This window comes from Manacus candei, unplaced genomic scaffold, assembly GCF_025592945.1.
Source record: "Manacus candei isolate 608988 ecotype Guabito, Panama unplaced genomic scaffold, ASM2559294v1 h1tg000121l, whole genome shotgun sequence".
Taxonomy (NCBI): domain Eukaryota; kingdom Metazoa; phylum Chordata; class Aves; order Passeriformes; family Pipridae; genus Manacus; species Manacus candei.
The window spans coordinates 223,574-241,603 of record NW_026138169.1 but is presented as its reverse complement, the minus strand read 5'-3'; the positions used below and the strand labels follow the sequence as shown (position 1 = coordinate 241,603).

The 18,030-nt window shown below is 65.7% G+C and overlaps 2 protein-coding genes and 2 non-coding genes across 8 annotated transcripts; 3 read left to right on the top strand and 1 right to left on the bottom strand.

Annotated features, from left to right (window-relative positions):
* Positions 1–149: 149 nt before the first annotated feature.
* Positions 150–4,923, top strand: EIF2B4 (eukaryotic translation initiation factor 2B subunit delta). Of its 3 annotated transcripts, none has more exons than XM_051770604.1 (12): positions 150–303; positions 378–617; positions 981–1,187; positions 1,385–1,467; positions 1,672–1,763; positions 2,118–2,232; positions 2,543–2,619; positions 2,794–2,896; positions 3,217–3,344; positions 4,021–4,201; positions 4,284–4,464; positions 4,682–4,923. In XM_051770604.1, the coding sequence occupies exons 1-12, from the start codon at positions 225–227 to the stop codon at positions 4,879–4,881; spliced, it is 1,686 nt and encodes a 561-aa protein (XP_051626564.1). In that variant the 5' UTR covers positions 150–224; the 3' UTR covers positions 4,882–4,923. The 3 variants fall into 3 exon arrangements, with proteins under 3 accessions (XP_051626564.1, XP_051626563.1, XP_051626565.1); XM_051770603.1 differs by having other exon boundaries at positions 978–1,187; XM_051770605.1 differs by having other exon boundaries at positions 210–377; positions 479–617; positions 978–1,187.
* A 749-nt stretch (positions 4,924–5,672) lies between these two features.
* LOC127462223 (U1 spliceosomal RNA) lies at positions 5,673–5,836 on the top strand. Its single transcript, XR_007900358.1, has one exon. It is a non-coding gene; the product is annotated as a U1 spliceosomal RNA (small nuclear RNA).
* Positions 5,837–7,208: 1,372 nt separating this feature from the next.
* LOC127462222 (U1 spliceosomal RNA) lies at positions 7,209–7,372 on the bottom strand. The gene has a single exon (XR_007900357.1). It is a non-coding gene; the product is annotated as a U1 spliceosomal RNA (small nuclear RNA).
* Positions 7,373–7,710: 338 nt separating this feature from the next.
* GTF3C2 (general transcription factor IIIC subunit 2) lies at positions 7,711–18,015 on the top strand. 3 transcript variants are annotated; one of them, XM_051770617.1, is made up of 18 exons: positions 7,711–7,891; positions 8,027–8,342; positions 9,096–9,399; positions 9,792–9,886; positions 10,841–10,918; positions 11,146–11,244; positions 11,379–11,606; positions 11,847–11,958; positions 12,045–12,162; positions 13,898–13,929; positions 14,142–14,271; positions 14,841–14,985; positions 15,241–15,402; positions 15,832–15,919; positions 16,061–16,189; positions 16,369–16,500; positions 16,708–16,810; positions 16,917–18,015. In XM_051770617.1, exons 1-18 carry the CDS (start codon positions 7,759–7,761, stop codon positions 17,912–17,914), a joined length of 3,402 nt encoding a protein of 1,133 aa, XP_051626577.1. In that variant the 5' UTR covers positions 7,711–7,758; the 3' UTR covers positions 17,915–18,015. The 3 variants fall into 3 exon arrangements, 2 of the variants coding, with proteins under 2 accessions (XP_051626577.1, XP_051626578.1); XM_051770618.1 differs by having other exon boundaries at positions 16,703–16,810; positions 16,917–17,257; XR_007900335.1 differs by lacking the exons at positions 16,708–16,810; positions 16,917–18,015 and having other exon boundaries at positions 16,045–16,189.
* Positions 18,016–18,030: the final 15 nt, after the last annotated feature.

The following is an 18,030-nucleotide window of genomic DNA, read 5'->3' as shown; positions in this document are numbered from 1 at the left end:
GCCCCGCTCCGCCCGCCCGGGGCGGCCCCGCCGCGCCTCAGCGGCCCCGCAGCGCCCCCGCCGCGCGGGGCTGAGCGCGGGCCCGAGCGGGCCGGTCCCGCCGCGGCGGCCGCGGGGGCAGGACCGGGGGGGCGGGGCAGCGGGAGGGACCCCCGGGACCGGACCCGGGACCGACCGGCACCGCCCCGCCCGCGGAGTGACGTCAGGCGCGTCACGCGGGGAGGATGACGTCACGGGAGTCACGCGGAGCAGCCTCCGGCCGGCAGGGGGCGCTGCGGGCGGGCGCCATGGCGGAGCGGGAGGGTGAGTGCGGGACGGGATCCGGGGCACCGGGACCGGCACCGGCACCGGCACCGCTCACGCTGCCCTCCTTCCAGGTGCGGGCCCCGAGGGAGCCGCGCCAATGCCGGCGGGACCGCAGATGAGCCGGGCCGGGGCCGGTGCGGAGCCGGGGCCGCCTGACGGTGTGTGCCCGCAGGCCCCGGAGCTCTCCCGAGAGGAGAAGCTGCAGCTGCGGAAGGAGAAGAAGCAGCAGAAGAAGAAAAAGAGGAGTGAGAAGGGGCCGTCGGCCGAGCCCGCGGAGCTGGGGCCGCCCCCCGAGCCGGGGCAGCCGCCGGGTGAGCGCCGCCGTCCCCGCAGAGCCCCGGGCGGGGCAGCGCCGGGCCGGACCGGGGGTCTCCCGGGCTGGCAGCGCCCTGGGCCGGGAGCGTCCTCCAGCGGGACCGCCGGGGCGTCCCCCCGCGCCGCAGCCCAGTCCCAGCCCTTGCGCCCCCGCACACCCGCGTTCCCGCAGGGACTGCGGAGCAGAGAGCCCACTCTCCTCCCCGCAGGAGCGCGGGGCCGCCCGGGGCTGCGAGCTGCTTGAGGTGCCCTCTCCCAGGGCAGCCTCTGGCACAGAGGGCTCTCCCTGCCTCTCACTGGGCTGCATCTCCCGGCGATGAAGGCTGGGTACAGACTCCCCCTTCCCTGCCCCGCAGCAGCCGCTCACCCCGCGTCCCCCCCGGCCTCGACCGATGGCCCCAGCGACGGCAACAAGCCCGCGGCAGGCAAGAGCAAAGCGGAGCTGCGAGCAGAGCGCCGGGCCAAGCAGGAGGCTGAGCGGGCCCAGAAGCAGGCCAGGAAGGCAGAGCTGAGCCAGGCAGTCACTGCAGCCAAGCCCCGGCCAAGCCCCACCGAGCCCCAGTCCAGTAAGGCCACGGTCACCACAGGGTGCAGAGGGTGGGTGAGCGGGGAGGGAGGGTCTGGGGTGGGCACAGGCTGGGGCTGCCTATGCAATCCATCTGTAGTGTGGGTCGTGCCTGTCCCTGGATCCTGCCCTGCCCTGCCTTCTCTGAATTTGGGGGTGCTCCAGGGCAATTTGGCCTCACCCCGGCTTTCCTCGCAGTGGTGAAGCGGCTGCCGGAGCACGTGCAGGTGGATGACCCCGCTGCCCAGAGGAAACTGGCCAAGAAGCTGGAGCGGCAGCAGGTAGGAGGAAGGCTGGATGACAGGCTGCATGCCTGGGGCAGCCGTGCCATGGGAGCTGGGGGGGCACATGGTGGGACTGCGACCTGCTCTCTGAGGGCAGAGGGGATCTCGGCGTGCCTTGAGCAAGTGCTGGGTGTGACTGGTGGCCCTGGAGTGAGCAGGGCTCTCTGGCGACCCTGGCTGAGCCATCACACTGGGCTGCAGGTACCTCTGAGGCAGGACTATGGCACCAAAGTCAACCTGTTCTCCCACCTGCACCAGTACAGCAGGAAGAAGCCGTTGACACAGCAGATGAGGTATGAGGCCTCCCCAGCCCAGGCCCCTGGCAATGTTGGGCTCTGCTGTTACTGGCCTATTGGCCTGGCTGCAGAGAGATGGGGTGTCTTGGTCCTGCATGTGGGATAGGCCTGATGGGGTGGTGGGGGACCCTTTCACTTGCTTTGGGGAGCGGTGGCAGGGGCAGCCTGACGTCCTCCCTGTTCAGTGACTTCGGCCACAGGAGAAGGGGCTGCGGGGTGAACCTGGCTCCTCAGGTCACTGCCAGCTCCCTTCCTGGGCTGTCCCTCGGGTGGTTGGGCTGGGGCCCAGCAATGGGTTGGTTGTTTTGGGCTGCAGAGGTGCAGACAGCTCCCTCCCACTGGTCCCTGCAGCATCCCCTCCACGGTGATCCACCCAGCAGTGGTGCGCCTTGGCCTCCAGTACTCCCAGGGCATCATCAACGGCTCCAATGCCCGTTGCATCGCGCTGCTGGAAGTCTTCAAACAGGTATGTGAGCAGATACCTGGCGGCAGGGGTGTTGCAGCAGGCACAGGTGTGTGTTCCTGTTCCCTGACTGCTGAGGCTGTATTTATACTCAGTCATCATCAGCCTCTTCCTCTGGGTTGTGGACCCTGCTGGGGTCCTGTTCTGGCACTGGCACTGCAGATTTGAGTTGCTAGGACACCCTTTGCCCCACAGTGGCAGTGTCAGGCTGTGCAGGACGCACACATGCTTGGGCTGCAGCCCCTTGGACAGGGTGGTCGCTTGCCCTACCCTGAGGTGCCCTGAGCTCATGCTCCCTTCCTTCTTGTGCCAGCTGATCCGGGATTACTCCACTCCCCCCAACGAGGAGCTGTCTCGGGACTTGGTGGCGAAGCTGAAGCCACATATCAGGTGAGGGCTCCAGGTGCCAAAGCTCCACGGAGCGTGGTCCATCAGTCACCTCTCTGGAAAGGTGTGCACTCAAACTTCAGGTGACTTCCCTGCAGTTCTGCCTCCCTGCCCACCCTTCCTGGCCCTGTCCTGGCCCTCCGGGCTGCTCTGTAACTAAACCAGTTTCCTCTGCAGTTTCCTGAACCAGTGCCGGCCGCTCTCGGCCAGCATGGGCAACGCCATCAAGTTCCTCAAGAAGGAGATCTCATGCCTGCCTGACACCCTGCGAGAGGAGGAGGTGAGTGGCCCTGCTGAGCAGCAGGCTCTAGGCCCGGGGTGGAGAGGCTGAATGGGGAGTGGGGTGGCATGCAGACTGGGAGCAAGGGTGGGATGCAGACTGGGAGCAAGGGTGGGATGCAGACTGGGAGCAAGGGTGGGATGCAGACTGGGAGCAAGGGTGGGATGCAGACTGGGAGCAAGGGTGGGATGCAGACTGGGAATGGTGCTTCAGTGGAGTTGGAAGCATGTTACTTTGGAGAAGAGACCAACCCCCATCTGGCTCCAACAGGGAGCTGCAGAGAGTGAGAAGGTCTGTATGGGATGTCTGTGTCTCCCCAGGCAAAGGAGAAGCTGCAGGACACAATTGACAAATACCTGCGGGAGAAGATTGTCCTGGCAGCTGAAGCCATCTCAAGGTCTGCCTTTGAGAAGATCAATGACCATGACGTGATCCTGGTGTATGGATGGTGAGCACAGAGCACGAGCAACCAGGCCAGTGAGTGGGAGGAGGAAATGGAACAGCACGGAAGTGAGCACAGGAAGTGAGGCTGTGCTAGTCCTATGCAGGGCTTGGCTCTGTCTCATCTGGTGTGTCCAGAGTTGGGTTCCAAGAACCCCATGATCAGGCAGAGTCACAGCTTCCCTCCACCCAGGGCACTTGCAGAGCAGTCGTGGCTGTTCACTGGATTTTAAACAAGCTGCAGCAAAGTCAAATGTCAGAAAGCAAAAATATGTGAGCTTATTCTTCCTTGGGAGGCCTATGTCCCAGAAAGTAGAGGTGGGAAAAGGAGCCAGAGACTGCTGCAGCAAGAGTCCAGGTGTGATGTGTGTCCTGGATAGAGGAAAGAACAGGGGCAGGAGGCCAGTGCGGGCCTGGAGCATTGGGAGAGGGAAACTGGGAGAGAGTTTGAAGAGAACGTCATGATGGTTACAGATGGGGAGGTCAGTGCTGCTTCAGGGAGGACTGAGATGTCCGCTTTCCCAGGGGTGGTTCCCTGTGCAGAGACAGGGAGAGGGGCCCTGGGAGCCGTCGTGGCAGGAAGGTTCTGGAAGGGGCAGCACTCATGAGGGCGAGGGTGGACGTTGTGGCTGGGTGAGAGCCTGGCCTGGCGTGAGGGGGCAGCTCCTGACGGTGCCCGCCAGCTCCTCCCTGGTGAACCGCACGCTGTGCGACGCCCACGCGAAGAAGGGCCGCGCGTTCCGCGTGGTCGTGGTGGACAGCCGGCCGCGCCTGGAGGGCCGGGAGACGCTGCGCCGGCTGGTGCGCAAGGGCATCCACTGCACCTACGTGATGATCAACGCCATCTCCTACGTGCTGCCCGAGGTGAGGGGCTGGGCCGGGGCCGGCGCGGGGCAGGCTGCAGCACCATCAGAGGTGCTGACAGGTCCCTGTGCTGCCCTGGCAGGTGTCCAAAGTGCTGCTGGGAGCCCACGCGCTCCTGGCCAACGGCTCTGTCATGTCCCGGGTGGGGACATCACAGATCGCGCTGGTCTCCAAGGCCTACAACGTGCCTGTCCTGGTCTGCTGTGAGACCTACAAGTTCTGTGAGCGAGTGCAGACAGACTCTTTTGTCTCCAATGAGCTGGGTATGGCTTCTGTCCCCTTCCTCCCACCTAGGATGTCATCCCACTCCCTGCTGCGGGCCACAGCAGGCTGCTCTGCCCTGCCATTCTGCTTTCTGGGCGAGGGGACACCACTCGTAGTCAGGGGGGCCTGGCAGGCAGCAGCAGTGTGTGCTCCCAGGGCAGGATGGAGAGGTGCTGTCCTTCCCCCTGATCCTACCGGCTGCTTCTCTCTCCACAGATGACCCCGATGACCTGATTGTGCTCCGGAAGGGCCAGGCCCAGCTGGGGGGCTGGGCTGAGAACAAGTCCCTGCGTCTCCTCAACCTGGTCTATGATGTGACACCCCCAGACCTGGTGGATCTGGTCATCACAGACTTGGGCATGATCCCCTGCACCTCGGTGCCTGTGGTCCTGCGTGTCAAGAACGTGGATCAATAGTCAGGACAGCTGCATGGACACTAATAAACTAGGCCCACAGTACCCTATGTGTGCTGTCTGTTGTGGTGTGGCAGAGCCCTGGCACCTGTGTCACCACTGGGGTAGCTCTGCACCTTCCTTTGGGCGTGCTGGCCCAAGCCCCTCTCTTCCTGCTCCAAGCTGCAGCAGGGAAGGGTCTTCTGTGTCCCTGGGCCTCTCCTCTGGGAATTGGGGAAAAAGGGACACTGTGGTGATGGCCCCTGGCTCAACCTCCTCCAGCTGAGCTTCTGGCAGCCCCCTCGAGCTGGGCTGCAGTGGAAGAGCTCGGGCCCCTCCTGCCGTGGCCTCTGGCGCCAGCCTTGAACTGGAGCCTTCCCGCGGGGTCCGGCGCGGTGGCGGACGGTGCCCGGAGCAGTGAGGCCTTGGGGAACCGCGGCCGGTGCAGCCCCGGCGCCGGGCACCGATCGGGTACCGCGGGCGGCGGGGCTGGCGCGGCACCTCGGGGGCGGGGCTGACGAAAGGGGCGTGGCCACGCAAATCGCGTCGCAAACGGCGGAGCGGCTCCGAGGCGGGGGTGGGGCCTCCGCGGGGGGCGTGTCCATGCAAATCACACGCCGCTCGCGGGGGACGCCGGGACACGTCCCGCACACAAACCCCGCGGCCACGCGCGTCCGCGGGCGCTGCTGTCGGGGCGGGGCCGTGCGAGACGGTGGGGAGCGCGGGGCCGCACGGGTGCGGGGCCGGGTCCTCGGTGAGCGTGTGCTCGGGGTGGGTGCGCGGGGCGGGCCCGGTGGGGCTGGGGAGGTGGAGTCATACTTACCTGGCAGGGGAGACACCATGATCAGGCAGGTGGTTTTCCCAGGGCGAGGCTCATCCCTTGCACTCCGGGTGTGCTGACCCCTGCGATTTCCCCAAATGCGGGAAACTCGACTGCATAATTTGTGGTAGTGGGGGACTGCGTTCGCGCTCTCCCCTGGTCTCGTGGTCAAAGACAGATCGAACCAAGAGTGGTAACTGCACAACAACATTTTTATGGCCTGCGAGGCTCTCGCAGTAACTGGTCTCCATTGGGCTGCTTCACTTCAATACCCCTACTCGGGTATGGATGTGTCCCATTCCCGAGGGGCGCCGGCACCTCCACACCCCCTCCCGCGGCCCCGCCCACTGGCCAATTCCAACCGGGAATGTGGATGCGTCTCCCGGGCATCGGCAGTGCCTGTTCGGAGAGGGCGCCCCGGGATGCTCCAGGACCTCCAGCTATTCCGCAGCCTCTCACTGGGACTGGGCTCCCCTCACTGCCTTCCTGCCCTTCCGGAGGGTCCCAGACACCTTGGGGATCGTCCCCTACACCCACGGTCCGACGTCCTGCGGCTTCCTTGTCCCTCACTACGTCCCCATCCAGTGCCAGGCTCTCTGCTGTCCCCTCGCCACCTCCAGCGGGTGATGCCTGCGGCCGCAGGGCTCCCATTCACAGAATCAACTGGGTTGGAAAAAACCTCTGAGATCATCAAATCCAACCTATGGCCCAACACCCCCTTGTCACCCAGCCCAGAGTACCCAGTGTCACATCCAGTTTCTTCTTAAAAACCTCCAGGGACGGTGACTCCATCCCCTCCCTGGGCAGCCCGTTCCAATGTCTGACCACTCTCTCTGTGAAGAACTTCCCAATGTCCAACCTAAACCTCCCCTGGTGCAGTTTAAGACCATACTCTTGTCCTACTGCTGGTTGCCTGGGAGAAGAGCCCCAGGCTCCAACCTGGCTCCAACCCCACCCGGTTCCAACCTCCTGTCAGAGCTGTAGAGAGTGAGGTCTCCCCTGAGCCTCCTCTTCTCCAGGCTCAACAACCCAGCTCCCTCAGCTGCTCCTCATCAGACCTGTGCTCCAGACCCTTCACCAGCCTCGTTGCCCTTCTCCAGACCTGCTCCAGCATCTCGACATTCTTCCTGAGCTGAGGGCCCAGAACTGGACACAGTACTCCAGGGGGGCCTCACCAGTGCAGGGAAGAATCACTTCCCTGGTCCTGGTGCCACACTGTTCCTGATCCGGACCAGGTCCCGACGGCTTTCTTGGCCACCTGGGCACATTCTGGCTCATGTTCAGCTGCTGTCGAACAGCACCCCCAGGTCTCTTTCTCTCCAGCTGTTCTATCTGCAGACTGTGGTGCCACAGAGAGTCGTTGTGGCCAAAGTGCAGGAGTCGGCACTTGGCCTTGTTTAAACCCACACTGTTGGATCCTTCCCATCTCTCCCTCTGCAGAGCCCTCCTGCCCTCCAGCAGACCGACACTGCCTGAACTATCACTATAACCCTCCTTTTCCCCAGGATATTTCTGTTTTTGACCATGAGACCAGGGGAGAGCGCGAACGCAGTCCCCCACTACCACAAATTATGCAGTCGAGTTTCCCGCATTTGGGGAAATCGCAGGGGTCAGCACACCCGGAGTGCAAGGGATGAGCCTCGCCCTGGGAAAACCACCTGCCTGATCATGGTGTCTCCCCTGCCAGGTAAGTATGACTCCACCTCCCCAGCCCCACCGGGCCCGCCCCGCGCACCCACCCCGAGCACACGCTCACCGAGGACCCGGCCCCGCACCCGTGCGGCCCCGCGCTCCCCACCGTCCCGCACGGCCCCGCCCCGACAGCAGCGCCCGCGGACGCGCGTGGCCGCGGGGTTTGTGTGCGGGACGTGTCCCGGCGTCCCCCGCGAGCGGTGTGTGATTTGCATGGACACGCCCCTCCGCGGAGGCACCGCCCCTTCTGCTGCCCTGGGGATCTTCGTGGCCCCGCCCCGCCAGAGCACTTTCCGTTACGTCATCATCCCGCGCCATTGCCGCTTCTGCTTCCGGTTCGCTGCTGGCGGCGCGGCCCCACGGCGGGGCGGCGGCTCCGGGAGCCCCCGATGGCGTCAAGCGCCGCCCGCGGGCCGCGCTGCCGGGAGCGGAGCCGCCGAGGGCGGCTGCGACGGGCATCGGGGTCCGCCGGGCGCAGCCGGAGCCGTAGTGGGGACCGGGAGGGTGAAAAGCGAGCGCTCCGTATGTACCGGGGGTGGCGGGTAGGGGGGGCTCCCCGGGTGCGAAGCGGTAACGCCGCGCCCGGTGCTGCGGGACACCGAGACGTGCCGGGGAGTCTTGCAGGGGGTTGGCGCTGATTCCGGTGTTTCTGGGCAGGGCAAGAGTCACCGCCGGGAGATCCGGACTGTGATGGTGGAGGAGAAGCTGCCAAATCCCCGAAAAAAAACGTGCGGCCCCGAATCAACCGCGATGGGGCGGCGGAGGGGCATGGCGAGAGCTCTGCGAACGGGGCGGGGCCGACCCCGGGGACTCCCGGGAAGCGCGGCGGGAAGGGCAAGGCCGAGGTGCTGCTGCTGGAGCTGTCCCCGCCCCGGGAGCCCATCCGGGTGCAGAAGATGCTGGGGAGCAGCGAGGAGGGTGCCGGCCTGGACACCCCCCGGGGCGGGCGGCCCAAGAGGAGGGCGGCCAAAGTGTAAGTGGAGGCGGCAGTGGGGGTCGGGGGCCACCTGTGGGAGAGCTGGGGGTGCTCACCTGGGGAAGAGAAGGCTCCAGAGAGACCTGAAAGCCCCTTCCAGGGCCTAAAGGGGCTCCAGGAGAGCTGAAGAGGGACTTGGGACAAGGACCTGGAGGGACAGGACAAGGAGAATAGCTTCCCATTGCCAGAGGACGGGACTAGATGGGATTTTGGGAAGGAGTTCTTCCCTGTGAGGGTGATGAGGCCCTGACACAGGTTGCCCAGAGAAGCTGTGGCTGCCCCATCCCTGAAAGTGTCCAAGGTCAGGTTGGACGGAACTTGGAGCAACCTGGGATAGTGGAAGATGTCCCTGCCCGTGGCAGTGGGTGGGATACAATGAGCTTTAAGGTCCTTTCCAACCCAAACTGTCCCCTGAATCCATGATTCCATGGCCTCTGCCTATCCCAAGAAGTCTCAGTGTCTTCCCTGTGGGGCTTTGTCCCACTTTGGTGGCATGAACCGATTCCCCATAGAACGATCATTTCCCACTTTCAGGAATGTGTTTGCATCCACGAGTTCTGGATCTGGGGCATGGGGAGATTCCTTGGTTCCTGGGGAAGCAGGAGGAGTTTGCTGGGGGGAGCTGGGGGTCCTGTGCTGGTGGGCTGTGGTGCAGCTGGAGCAGATCAACCCCCTGCCCAGGGGCCAGAGGGGCAGGGCTGTCCCTGTGCTGCCCCGTGCTCAGCTCCGGGCACTGCCCTGGGCTCCCAGGGCTCTGCTGTACCTGCAGGAGCTGGCGGAGGAGCTGATGTCTGTGTGCCAGCCCCCTGCTCCCACCGAGGAGGCCCCGGAGCCAGAGCCCGAGTGTGTCCAGGGGAAGCACCGGAGCCGGAGGAGAAAGGAGGAGGACACGGACAGCGACGACCCCGCACGAGACGCCGACTTCGTGCCCTCGCAGGAGGTGCTGCAGGCCGAGGAGGAGGAGGAGGAGGGCAGTGATGTGATGCTCAGCGAGGCCTCGGAGCCAGAGCTGGAGGCGCCCCGAGGGCACGGCGGGAGGACGGCGGCCACAGGGGTGAGGGCAGGGGCAGGGGCTCTGCCTGGGCCCCTCAGCTGTGTCCCAGCACAAACAGCTCCAGGTGTGACAGCAGTGACAGGGGCACGACAGCCCTGGGGCAGGACATGGGTGACACAGGGCCACGGGCAATGGGGATGGGAACAAGGACAGGTCCTTTGGGAGAGGGAGCAGAGCCTGGGCTCCTGCTGGAGCAGTGAGAGGTGGAGGTGGGTCCTGGAGGGGTCCTGGTATCCTGGAAGTCCCTGCAGTGGGGCTCTGTGTCTTTAGCCCAGCGTGACACTGTGACAGTGGCTGGGGAGAGCACTGTTCTCAGAGGCTGGGCTGGTGCTCTGGGACAGGCGAGTCCCCCAGGGCTCAGGGGACTGCTCTGAATCTGCTCTTGTGCCCAGAGATCCAAGCCCCCGTGCCGAGGCCTCGCTCCCAACGGCTTCCCCAACTCCATCATGGCCCCAGTGGAAAAGAGCTCCAGCCTCACCTGCAGCCTGTGAGCAGGGGCTTGGGGTGCTGGGGGGCTCAGGGGGCCACGGGGTGATCATTGGTGCCCTGGTATCGTCACTGGCACAGGCCCAAGGGCAGAGAAACCTTTGGGTGTTCCACTGGGATGGGGCAGGGCCAGGGGCTGTGGGCAAGGGCAAGGGGTGCTGCCCGTGCCATGGGGAGGGTGTGAGGGTAGGGGGTGCTGGCTGTGCCATGGGGAGGGTGTGAGGGCAGGGGGTGCTGGCTGTGCCATGGGGAGGGTATGAGAGATGGGGGTGCTGACTGTGCCATGGGGTGAGGGCAGGGGGTGCTGGCTGTGCCATGGGGAGGGTGTGAGGGCAGGGGGTGCTGGCTGTGCCATGGGGAGGGTGTGAGGGCAGGGGGTGCTGGCTGTGCCATGGGGAGGGTATGAGAGATGGGGGTGCTGGCTGTGCCATGGGGTGAGGGCAGGGGGTGCTGGCTGTGCCATGGGGAGGGTATGAGAGATGGGGGTGCTGGCTGTGCCATGGGGTGAGGGCAGGGGGTGCTGGCTGTGCCATGGGATGAGGGCAGGGGGTGCTGGCTGTGCCATGGGGAGGGTGTGAGGGCAGGGGGTGCTGGCTGTGCCATGGGGTGAGGGCAGGGGGTGCTGGCTGTGCCATGGGGAGGGTGTGAGGGCAGGGGGTGCTGGCTGTGCCATGGGATGAGGGCAGGGGGTGCTGGCTGTGCCATGGGGAAGGTGTGAGGGCAGGGGGTGCTGGCTGTGCCATGGGGTGAGGGCAGGGGGTGCTGGCTGTGCCATGGGGAGGGTGTGAGGGCAGGGGGTGCTGGCTGTGCCATGGGGTGAGGGCAGGGGGTGCTGGCTGTGCCATGGGGAGGGTGTGAGGGCAGGGGGTGCTGGCTGTGCCATGAGGGGGGGAAGGCAGAGGGTGCTGGCTGTGCCGGGCACGGGGCCGTGGCTGAGGCCTGGCACACACTGCAGGCGGGAGCAGAAGCACTCGCAGTGGGAGTTCCCAGACTGGATCCCAATGGCACACAGGTGGACGTGTCTCTCTGACAGGTACCGTTGAAGCAGGAGGAGAGGGAGTGGGGCTGGGGGGAAGTGGGGCAGGTCCCAACAGTGTGCAGAGTGAGTGAGGGGGTGGGCAAGGAGGATCTCTTGGATTTGGCTATGGACCCTCCATAGCTGCTGGAGTCACACAGAGGCTGAGATAGTGCTAGGGCATGGGGCTGTGCTGGGGTGACTGGGTGAGGGGCAGGGACACGTCTCACCTTCTGCCTGCACAGTGAGGCTGCCCCGTACCTGCCAGCAGAGGAGAAGTCTCCCCTCTTCTCCATCCAACGTGAGGGCATTGAGGACGACGGTGCCTTGTACAGGGTAAACAGGTGTGTGACAGGGTGTCCTCAGGCCCTGTGGGGCCTAGGACTGGCAGTGGCCCCCAGGGTCATCCATGGGCTGGGCAACTGGCCCGTGCTGTGCCCTGGGGTCCCAGCAGCCCTCACCTCTCTCCCCCCTTCAGATTCAGCTCCCTGCAGCCCCACCCAGAGCGCCTGGACATCTCCTTCTTTGTGGGTGGCCCGGTGTGGGCAATGGAGTGGTGCCCGACTCCCGAGGGCTCAGCAGCCCCGCAGTACGTGGCCGTGTCCTGCCACAGGAGCATGGAGGAGACGCACAGCGTGGCCGGGCTGCACACGGGCCCCGCGCTCCTGCAGCTCTGGGGCCTGGGTGCGCTGCAGTTGGAGCAGGGGTGAGTGGCAGGGCCTGGGGAAGGGGCCAGGGGCTGCCCAGGGATGGGGCAGGGCCCAGGCCTCGTGTCTCTCTGGCTGAGTGGGTGGTGAGGCTGATCCTCTCCCAGAACCACCAGCCACGGCCTGAACCCCATGGGGGCTGTGCTGGTGGCCAGCTCTGCTGCTGGTGTGCAGTTGTGTCTACCGGAGCTGCTGGGCAACAGCTGTCGTGTTCCTCATGGCCTGACCTGTGCCCACAGCTCTCCTGACAAAGCCAGGCTGGCCTATGCCATCGCTGCCGACCACGGCTGCGTCTGGGACATGAAGTTCTGCCCCAGTGGGGCCTGGGAGCCACCTGCCACGGCCCGGACGGTGAGTGCTGCCCAAAGCACTCACCTTGGGTTCCCTGAGGGTCCTGAGGGGTGACCTGAGGGCTGAGCCTGTCTGTCCTTCTCCAGCACCCACAGATGAGCCGGCTGGGCCTGCTGGCTGCCGCCTTCTCAGACGGCAGGGTGGTGGTGTACGCCCTGCCGCACCCCGGGGCCCTGCACTGCGCCAAGACAACACAGGTAAAAGGTAGGAAGAGCTGCGCCGCCGGGTAGGGGCATCCTGGCCTTCCTCCCACTGTGCTGGGGTGGGGCTGCGAACCCTGGGGCTGGAGCCCCCCTGCCCACGGTGTCCCACTGTGCTGGGGAACTGCCGGCAGAACCATGTCCCAACCCGGGAGCTGCATGAGGAGGCAGTGAGCCCACCTTACCCCTGGGATTGGGACCCTGCTGCCCCCAGCCTGGCATCTGGCACAGGGCACAGTGTGGGGGTCCAAGGCTGCTTTTTGGTGTCAGAGGGTGTCACAGTGCTGCTTTGATTCAGTCTTGGGGACACTGCAGGAGGCTGGCTGGGACACGGCTCGCAGGCAGCCCCCAAAGCTGGGGGCTCTTGGCAGTGTCGCTGTGGCTGTAGTGGGATGCAGAGTATGATGCAGCCACACAGTGTTTCCCCAGCCATTCTCTACATCCCTGCTGGCCCCTGGGAGCGTGTCCTGCTGCTGGAGCTGCTCCCTCCAGCCTGGCTGAGCCAAGTGCCAGGGCAGGACGGGAGCGCTGGGCCGGCTCAGAGCTAATGGTGCCTGTAATAGGCTGTGCCGGCGCCAGGCGGGATTGCTGGGCGGGATTGATGGCCGGCGCGTGCTGGCGGTGGGCGCTCAGCCGTGGCCGACAGCCTGCACGTCCTCGCTGACGGTGGGAAATGGGCTGGCGGTGCGGCTCCCGGCCCCGCAGCGCGTCGGCCGTGCCTGCGCCCACTGCGGCTGGCTGGGCTGCTGCCACAGCGCCCGCCTGGCCTCCGGGGGGGCCCGGCTCCTGCCACCGGCTGGGGCCCGGCACGTCGGTGCCTGCGACCGCACGTACCATCTCTCTGCCTCACAGGCAGGCTGGAGCACTGATTCCCAGCCGCAGGATCAGTGCCAGGCTGCAGTGCTGAGCCCTGCTAGCGGCTCCCAGGCTGGCGTGGCTGTGCTGGCTGTCCCTGGGGCACCAGGAATCCACACCCGGTGTTCCTGCCTGGCAGAGCCGGGGCTGGTCTCCGCACCATGTCCCGGCTGTCACAGCCGTGCCAGGGAAGATGCATGGCTCCTCTTTGCCTCCACCCACAACTGCCATGCTCCGGGCTGGGACGTGCCTGTCTGCTGCCTGCTGTGCCAGAGGACAGCCCTGCGCTGGGCACAGGGGGACCACAGGCCTGAGGGGTGTGGGACAGGGTCCCCGCAGCACGCGTGTCAGGTGTTGCTGGTGGGGGGGATTTTCTGGCAGATGGAGCTGGTGTGGGGGGGTCCCATGGGCACCTCACTCTAAGCCGTTGGCCACGGGGTCTCTGCAGCCTTCCTTCCCCAGGAGTGCTACCTCCTTCAGCCCCATCACCCCATGGAGCAGATGTCCTGCATAGCCACTCCTTCCCTCCCTAGGGTGGCCACAGTCACGTCTGCCCTTGCATATCATCGCATGCCCTTGACTTTGGTGCCAGTCATGGTGGGGTGGGGGCATGTCAGCCCTGCCTCACCTTTGTCTGCAGTGCCTTTCAGGGGGCTGCTTCCTCCCGCATTGGCAGGCCTGGTTGGGGTCCTGCCCCTGCTGGCTCTTGGGTTTGGTGCTCCATGTGCTCTGATTCCTGCTGTGCTGGGGACACTGCTCTGGGGGGGTGGCAGGACAGGAACCAGGAGCCCTGGCCAAGGCCATGGGGAGCTGCGATCCAGGCTCCAGGCAGGGAGCTCCCAGAAAGCTGGTACCTGCCCTGACCCCACTCTGCTCTCTTCTAGATGGGCCCCTCCACAAGCACCTTATCTGCAAGGTCAGTGTCCCCCACCACGGTGGTCCCTGTCGGGGCCAGCACCCAGCAAGCCCCCTGGCCGGTGCAGGTGGGAGAGCGGGGAGGAGCCGGGGCAGCTGCGGAGCGTTGGAGGGGCAGAGCAGAGCTGTGCTCCCACCCTGCACATCCCGGCTCTCAGGGCACGGATGGCACCAGCGCCAGGCTGTGACCCAGGGCTGTCCCTTGGCCCCCAGGTGCAGTGCATTGCCACGCTCCAGGTGGGCTCCATCCAGGCAGGGAACGCATCCGAGTGTGGGCAGTGCTTCAGCCTCTCCTGGATGCCCTCCAAGCCCCACCATCATTTGGCAGCGGGGTTTTATGACGGTGAGTCTCTCCTGCACCCTACAGCAGCACTGGGAGAGCAGCCCTTGCCCTGGCAGAGACCCTAGAGCTCCCTCATCCTTGGCTGGGGCAGGGAACGGGGGAGCCCAGGGGTGAGGGATGCGGGGAGCAGCAGCCAGCGGTGGGTGCTGTGCTGGAACCTCTGCCTATCCCTGGGGTGGGGGAAGGCTTCTCTGGGCTGGCCGTCGGCACCCTCACATACCTGTCGGCTCCAGGATGTGGCTCTGGCCTAATCCACATCTGTTCAACTTGCCTGGATGGAATTTTCTGCCAGCCTTCCAGTGATCTGCAGCTCTATGCTGTCCTGCCAGGTCCTGCTGCCATCCTGTCCTGCTCTGAGCCCTGGCCCCAGCTCTCATCTGGCTGCTGTGTTCCACAGCTCCCACAACCTTGCCCATGCCACTGCCAGGTCCTGCTGCCATCCTGTCCTGCTCGGAGCCCTAGCTCCAGCCTGGCTGCCATATTCCACAGTCCTGCCTGTGCCGCTTCCCGTCCCACACTGCAACACCTCTGCCATCAGCAGCACCTCAGGGAAATGGGTCTCTCCACAGGCACCGTGGCCATCTGGAACCTGCTCACCAAGTCCCTGCTGCAATGTGTGCACCAGCCCGATGCCTCCCTCAAGCTCTACCCTTTCCAGTGCTTCCTGGCCCACGACCACGCGGTCCGGAGCATCGAGTGGTGCAAGGCCGACAAGTGAGGGCAGGAGCGGGCACAGGTGCTGCCGGGAGAGGGGCTCCCTCCTTCAGGAGGGGTTCCTTTGCCAAGAGGGGCTTGGGAGGCCATGGTGCCAATGGCACTTGGCCTTCTGCAACACTGGAGGGATAGAGTTGGGCTTTCCATGGTGAGGGCAGTAGAGCCACTGGGGGACTGGGGCCACCTGGACCCTGCACCAGGACAGGCCCCGGCTCTGCGCTGGGCTCTCAGTGCTCCCTTTCTCCTGGTTCTCAGCAACTTCCTGGTCACGGCAGGCAGTGACCGCAAGATCAAGTTCTGGGACCTGCGGCGACTCTACGAGCCCATCAACAGCATCAAGAGGTTCCTGAGCACTGAGGTGGCCTGGCTGCTGCCCTACAATGGCATCACTGTGGCCCAGGACAACTGCTATGCCTCGTGAGTGCCAGAGTCCAGCCCCACTGCTGGGGCCTGGTTCAACCCCCCAAGGGGCCCCTCTGGCCTCCCCCTTCCTGGGACTGTACAGCTATGCCGTGGCAAAGGCAGGCTCTGCTTGTGCTGGGTCACACTGCAGCGGCACAGCGTGACATCCCCTCTCCCGTGCCATCCTGGGACACAGGAAGGGTGGGCCAGGGGACAGCCAGCCCCTGGGCAGGGCAGCGGGGGTCCTGCTGAAGGGGTCTGTGTTCCTGGTGAATTCTCAGTCTCCAGGATCTGCCCTGAGCTGCCTCGTTGCCCTGTGACATGCTGCTAGAGCGAGGGTGGCTCCCCTGCCACCCGGGTCTGGGGGAAGGTGGGCTGTGCCTGGCTCGTGCAGTCCCAGTGGCAGCACAGAGCTCTGTCCTTAACCTGTCCCTTCCACCGCAGGTATGGGCTCTGCGGGATCCACTACATCGACGCCGGGTACCTGGGTTTCAAGGCCTATTTCGTGGCCCCTCGCAAGGGCACTGTGTGGGTAAGGGCTGGTGTGGGGCCGTTATGTCCCGGGGGCCGGGTCAGCGCCAGCTGGGGCCCGGGGCTCGCGGGTAGGGGTGGGTGACGCTGCCTGGCTGGGGGTGGTGGGGACCCCGCACCCTCCAGCCCTCTGTCCCTGCAGAGCATCTCTGGCTCAGACTGGCTGAACACGGTGGCTGCGGGTGACATCACCGGCGAGCTGGTGGCTGCGGTGCTGCCTGACCTGGCCATCAACCCCCTAAATGTCAAGCGCTCCTTGGACCGCAGATTTGTAAGAGGCTGTTGTGTTTCGGGGTCGGGGGGGAGCCTGGCCCAGCACACGGGGAGCCAGGCAGGGAGGGGGCATGGGAAGAGCATCCTGGGCCCCCCACACTGCTGATCCCTGGTGGCCCCCGGCTGCAGAGGAGCAGCAGGACCCCTGCCCTGCCCTGAGCCCCCTCTCACCCACAGCCAGTGTACAAAGCCAACCTGCTGCCCTGCAGCCCTGCCGGGCCCAAGAGCACTGAGCAGGCACTGCCCAGGACCCGGTGCTACAGTGAGATGGTGGCCAGGAGCTACATCCAATTCCAGGACACGGACCTGGTAGGAGAGGGCAGGATGCAGCTGGTGGTCCAGCCGCATGAGTGGGGCCTGTGGGGCTGTGGCTGGGCTGTGGGGGTGGCAGGGCCAGGAGACGCTGCTGGGGCATTGGGGCAGCCCCTCACATCTAGCAGAGCTGGGACCATGGTCCCTGCAGTGCTCCTGCCCCGGGCCCACAGCCCAAGGTGGTGCTGCCCCTTTCCAGCGCAGCTTCCAGAACTTTGCGAGCCGGGAGCCCATGCGCAGGATGCACACGCAGGAGGTGAAGGCAGAGCTGAGCCTCGACCGCCTGCAGCTGGAGGCCCTGCACAAGGTGAGGGGGCCAGGCCCAGCCCCAGCCCTGCAGCAGCAGCGCTGCTCTGGGGGCCCAGGTCCCGGTGCCTCAGCCCCACGCCTCCCGAACCCCTCTCTTCCCCCAGGTGCGCTTCAGCCCCAACCTGGACTCGCAGGGCTGGCTGGTGTCGGGTGGGCAGGCGGGCATCGTGCGGGTGCACTGCCTGGCAGGACTGGCCTCCGGTGTGGGCCGCCGGCTGCTCCCGGAGTGCCAGGCCCGCTTCGCTTCCCTCTACAGGAATGTGTCTGGGAGCCCTGGCCCCCCCGAGTGCTCCCCAGTGCCGGCAGAGTAGGGGGGTTGGTCCCTCGTGCTGCTCACCCCAGGCAGGGCCTGGGGCCGCCTGTGCTGGCCAGGGACTGTGGCCCCTCTCGGTGCTGCCTTCCCGCTGGGCCCCTGCTGTGGGAGGTGCGGCTGCTCCCAGCTGCTCCTGGGATCCTCCAGACACGTCTTCTGAACCCGGAAGGATCTGTCTGCGCTGTTTGGCCTGAGCTGGGTGGGGGTGGTGGGACTAGTGCATGTACTGGGGTACATGCTGTGGGTCTGACCCCACAGAAGTGCCCATGGGCCCCGGTGCCATGGGGCTGTGCTTGCGCTCGCCTCCGGCCCCACTGCGCTCCGAGGGGCAGGGAGGGGGCTGGGAGCTTTGGAATTGCTCACATTGAGCCTGTGTTCAGCTGTGCAGTAAACGTGGTTGATTTTGTACGACTGTGGAGGTGCTTGCACCAGGGCAGCTGTGGCTGTGGCCGTGACTGTGGGGGTCCAGCCCTGACCCCACTGTCCCCTTCCCTGTGCCCCTCTGGCTCCTGCGCCACTGCTGCTTCTCCAACACATTTATTGGCAGTGCTGACACTGCTGCTGGCACAGACAGACAGATGGACACCGGCGGCACAGACACAACTCAGCGAGGGGGACGGATCAGGCCCCGGCACAGCAGCCAGTGGGGGGCTGAGCTCTGGGCTCTGGCTGCCCCAGCCCCCTGCACTTGGGGGTTGCAGCAGCTCCTCTGGCCCGCCCTCCCCGAGCCTGGGCAGCAGCAAAGGAGGTGGTGTGAACACAAGCATCTGGGGCCAAGGCTGCATCTAGGGTCCCCCCACAGGGGACATCCCTTCCTGCTGGGACGGCAGGGCTCCGTGGGGGTGGGTGGTGGGGCAGGATCCCCCTTCCTCAGAGGCTGTGGCACAGCGGGGAGTGGAGGATCC

Excerpts from the sequence above, each read along its gene's own strand:
- EIF2B4 (XM_051770603.1), top strand. The coding sequence starts at position 225 with ATGACGTCACGGGAGTCACGCGGAGCAGCCTCCGGCCGGCAGGGGGCG. Across the intron at positions 618-977 it reads CGAGCCGGGGCAGCCGCCGG|CAGCCGCTCACCCCGCGTCC; the intron begins GTGAGCGCCGCC and ends CCTGCCCCGCAG. Across the intron at positions 1,764-2,117 it reads CCGTTGACACAGCAGATGAG|CATCCCCTCCACGGTGATCC; the intron begins GTATGAGGCCTC and ends TGGTCCCTGCAG.
- GTF3C2 (XM_051770617.1), top strand. The coding sequence starts at position 7,759 with ATGGCGTCAAGCGCCGCCCGCGGGCCGCGCTGCCGGGAGCGGAGCCGC. Across the intron at positions 10,919-11,145 it reads TGGACGTGTCTCTCTGACAG|TGAGGCTGCCCCGTACCTGC; the intron begins GTACCGTTGAAG and ends CTGCCTGCACAG. Across the intron at positions 11,245-11,378 it reads GCCTTGTACAGGGTAAACAG|ATTCAGCTCCCTGCAGCCCC; the intron begins GTGTGTGACAGG and ends TCCCCCCTTCAG.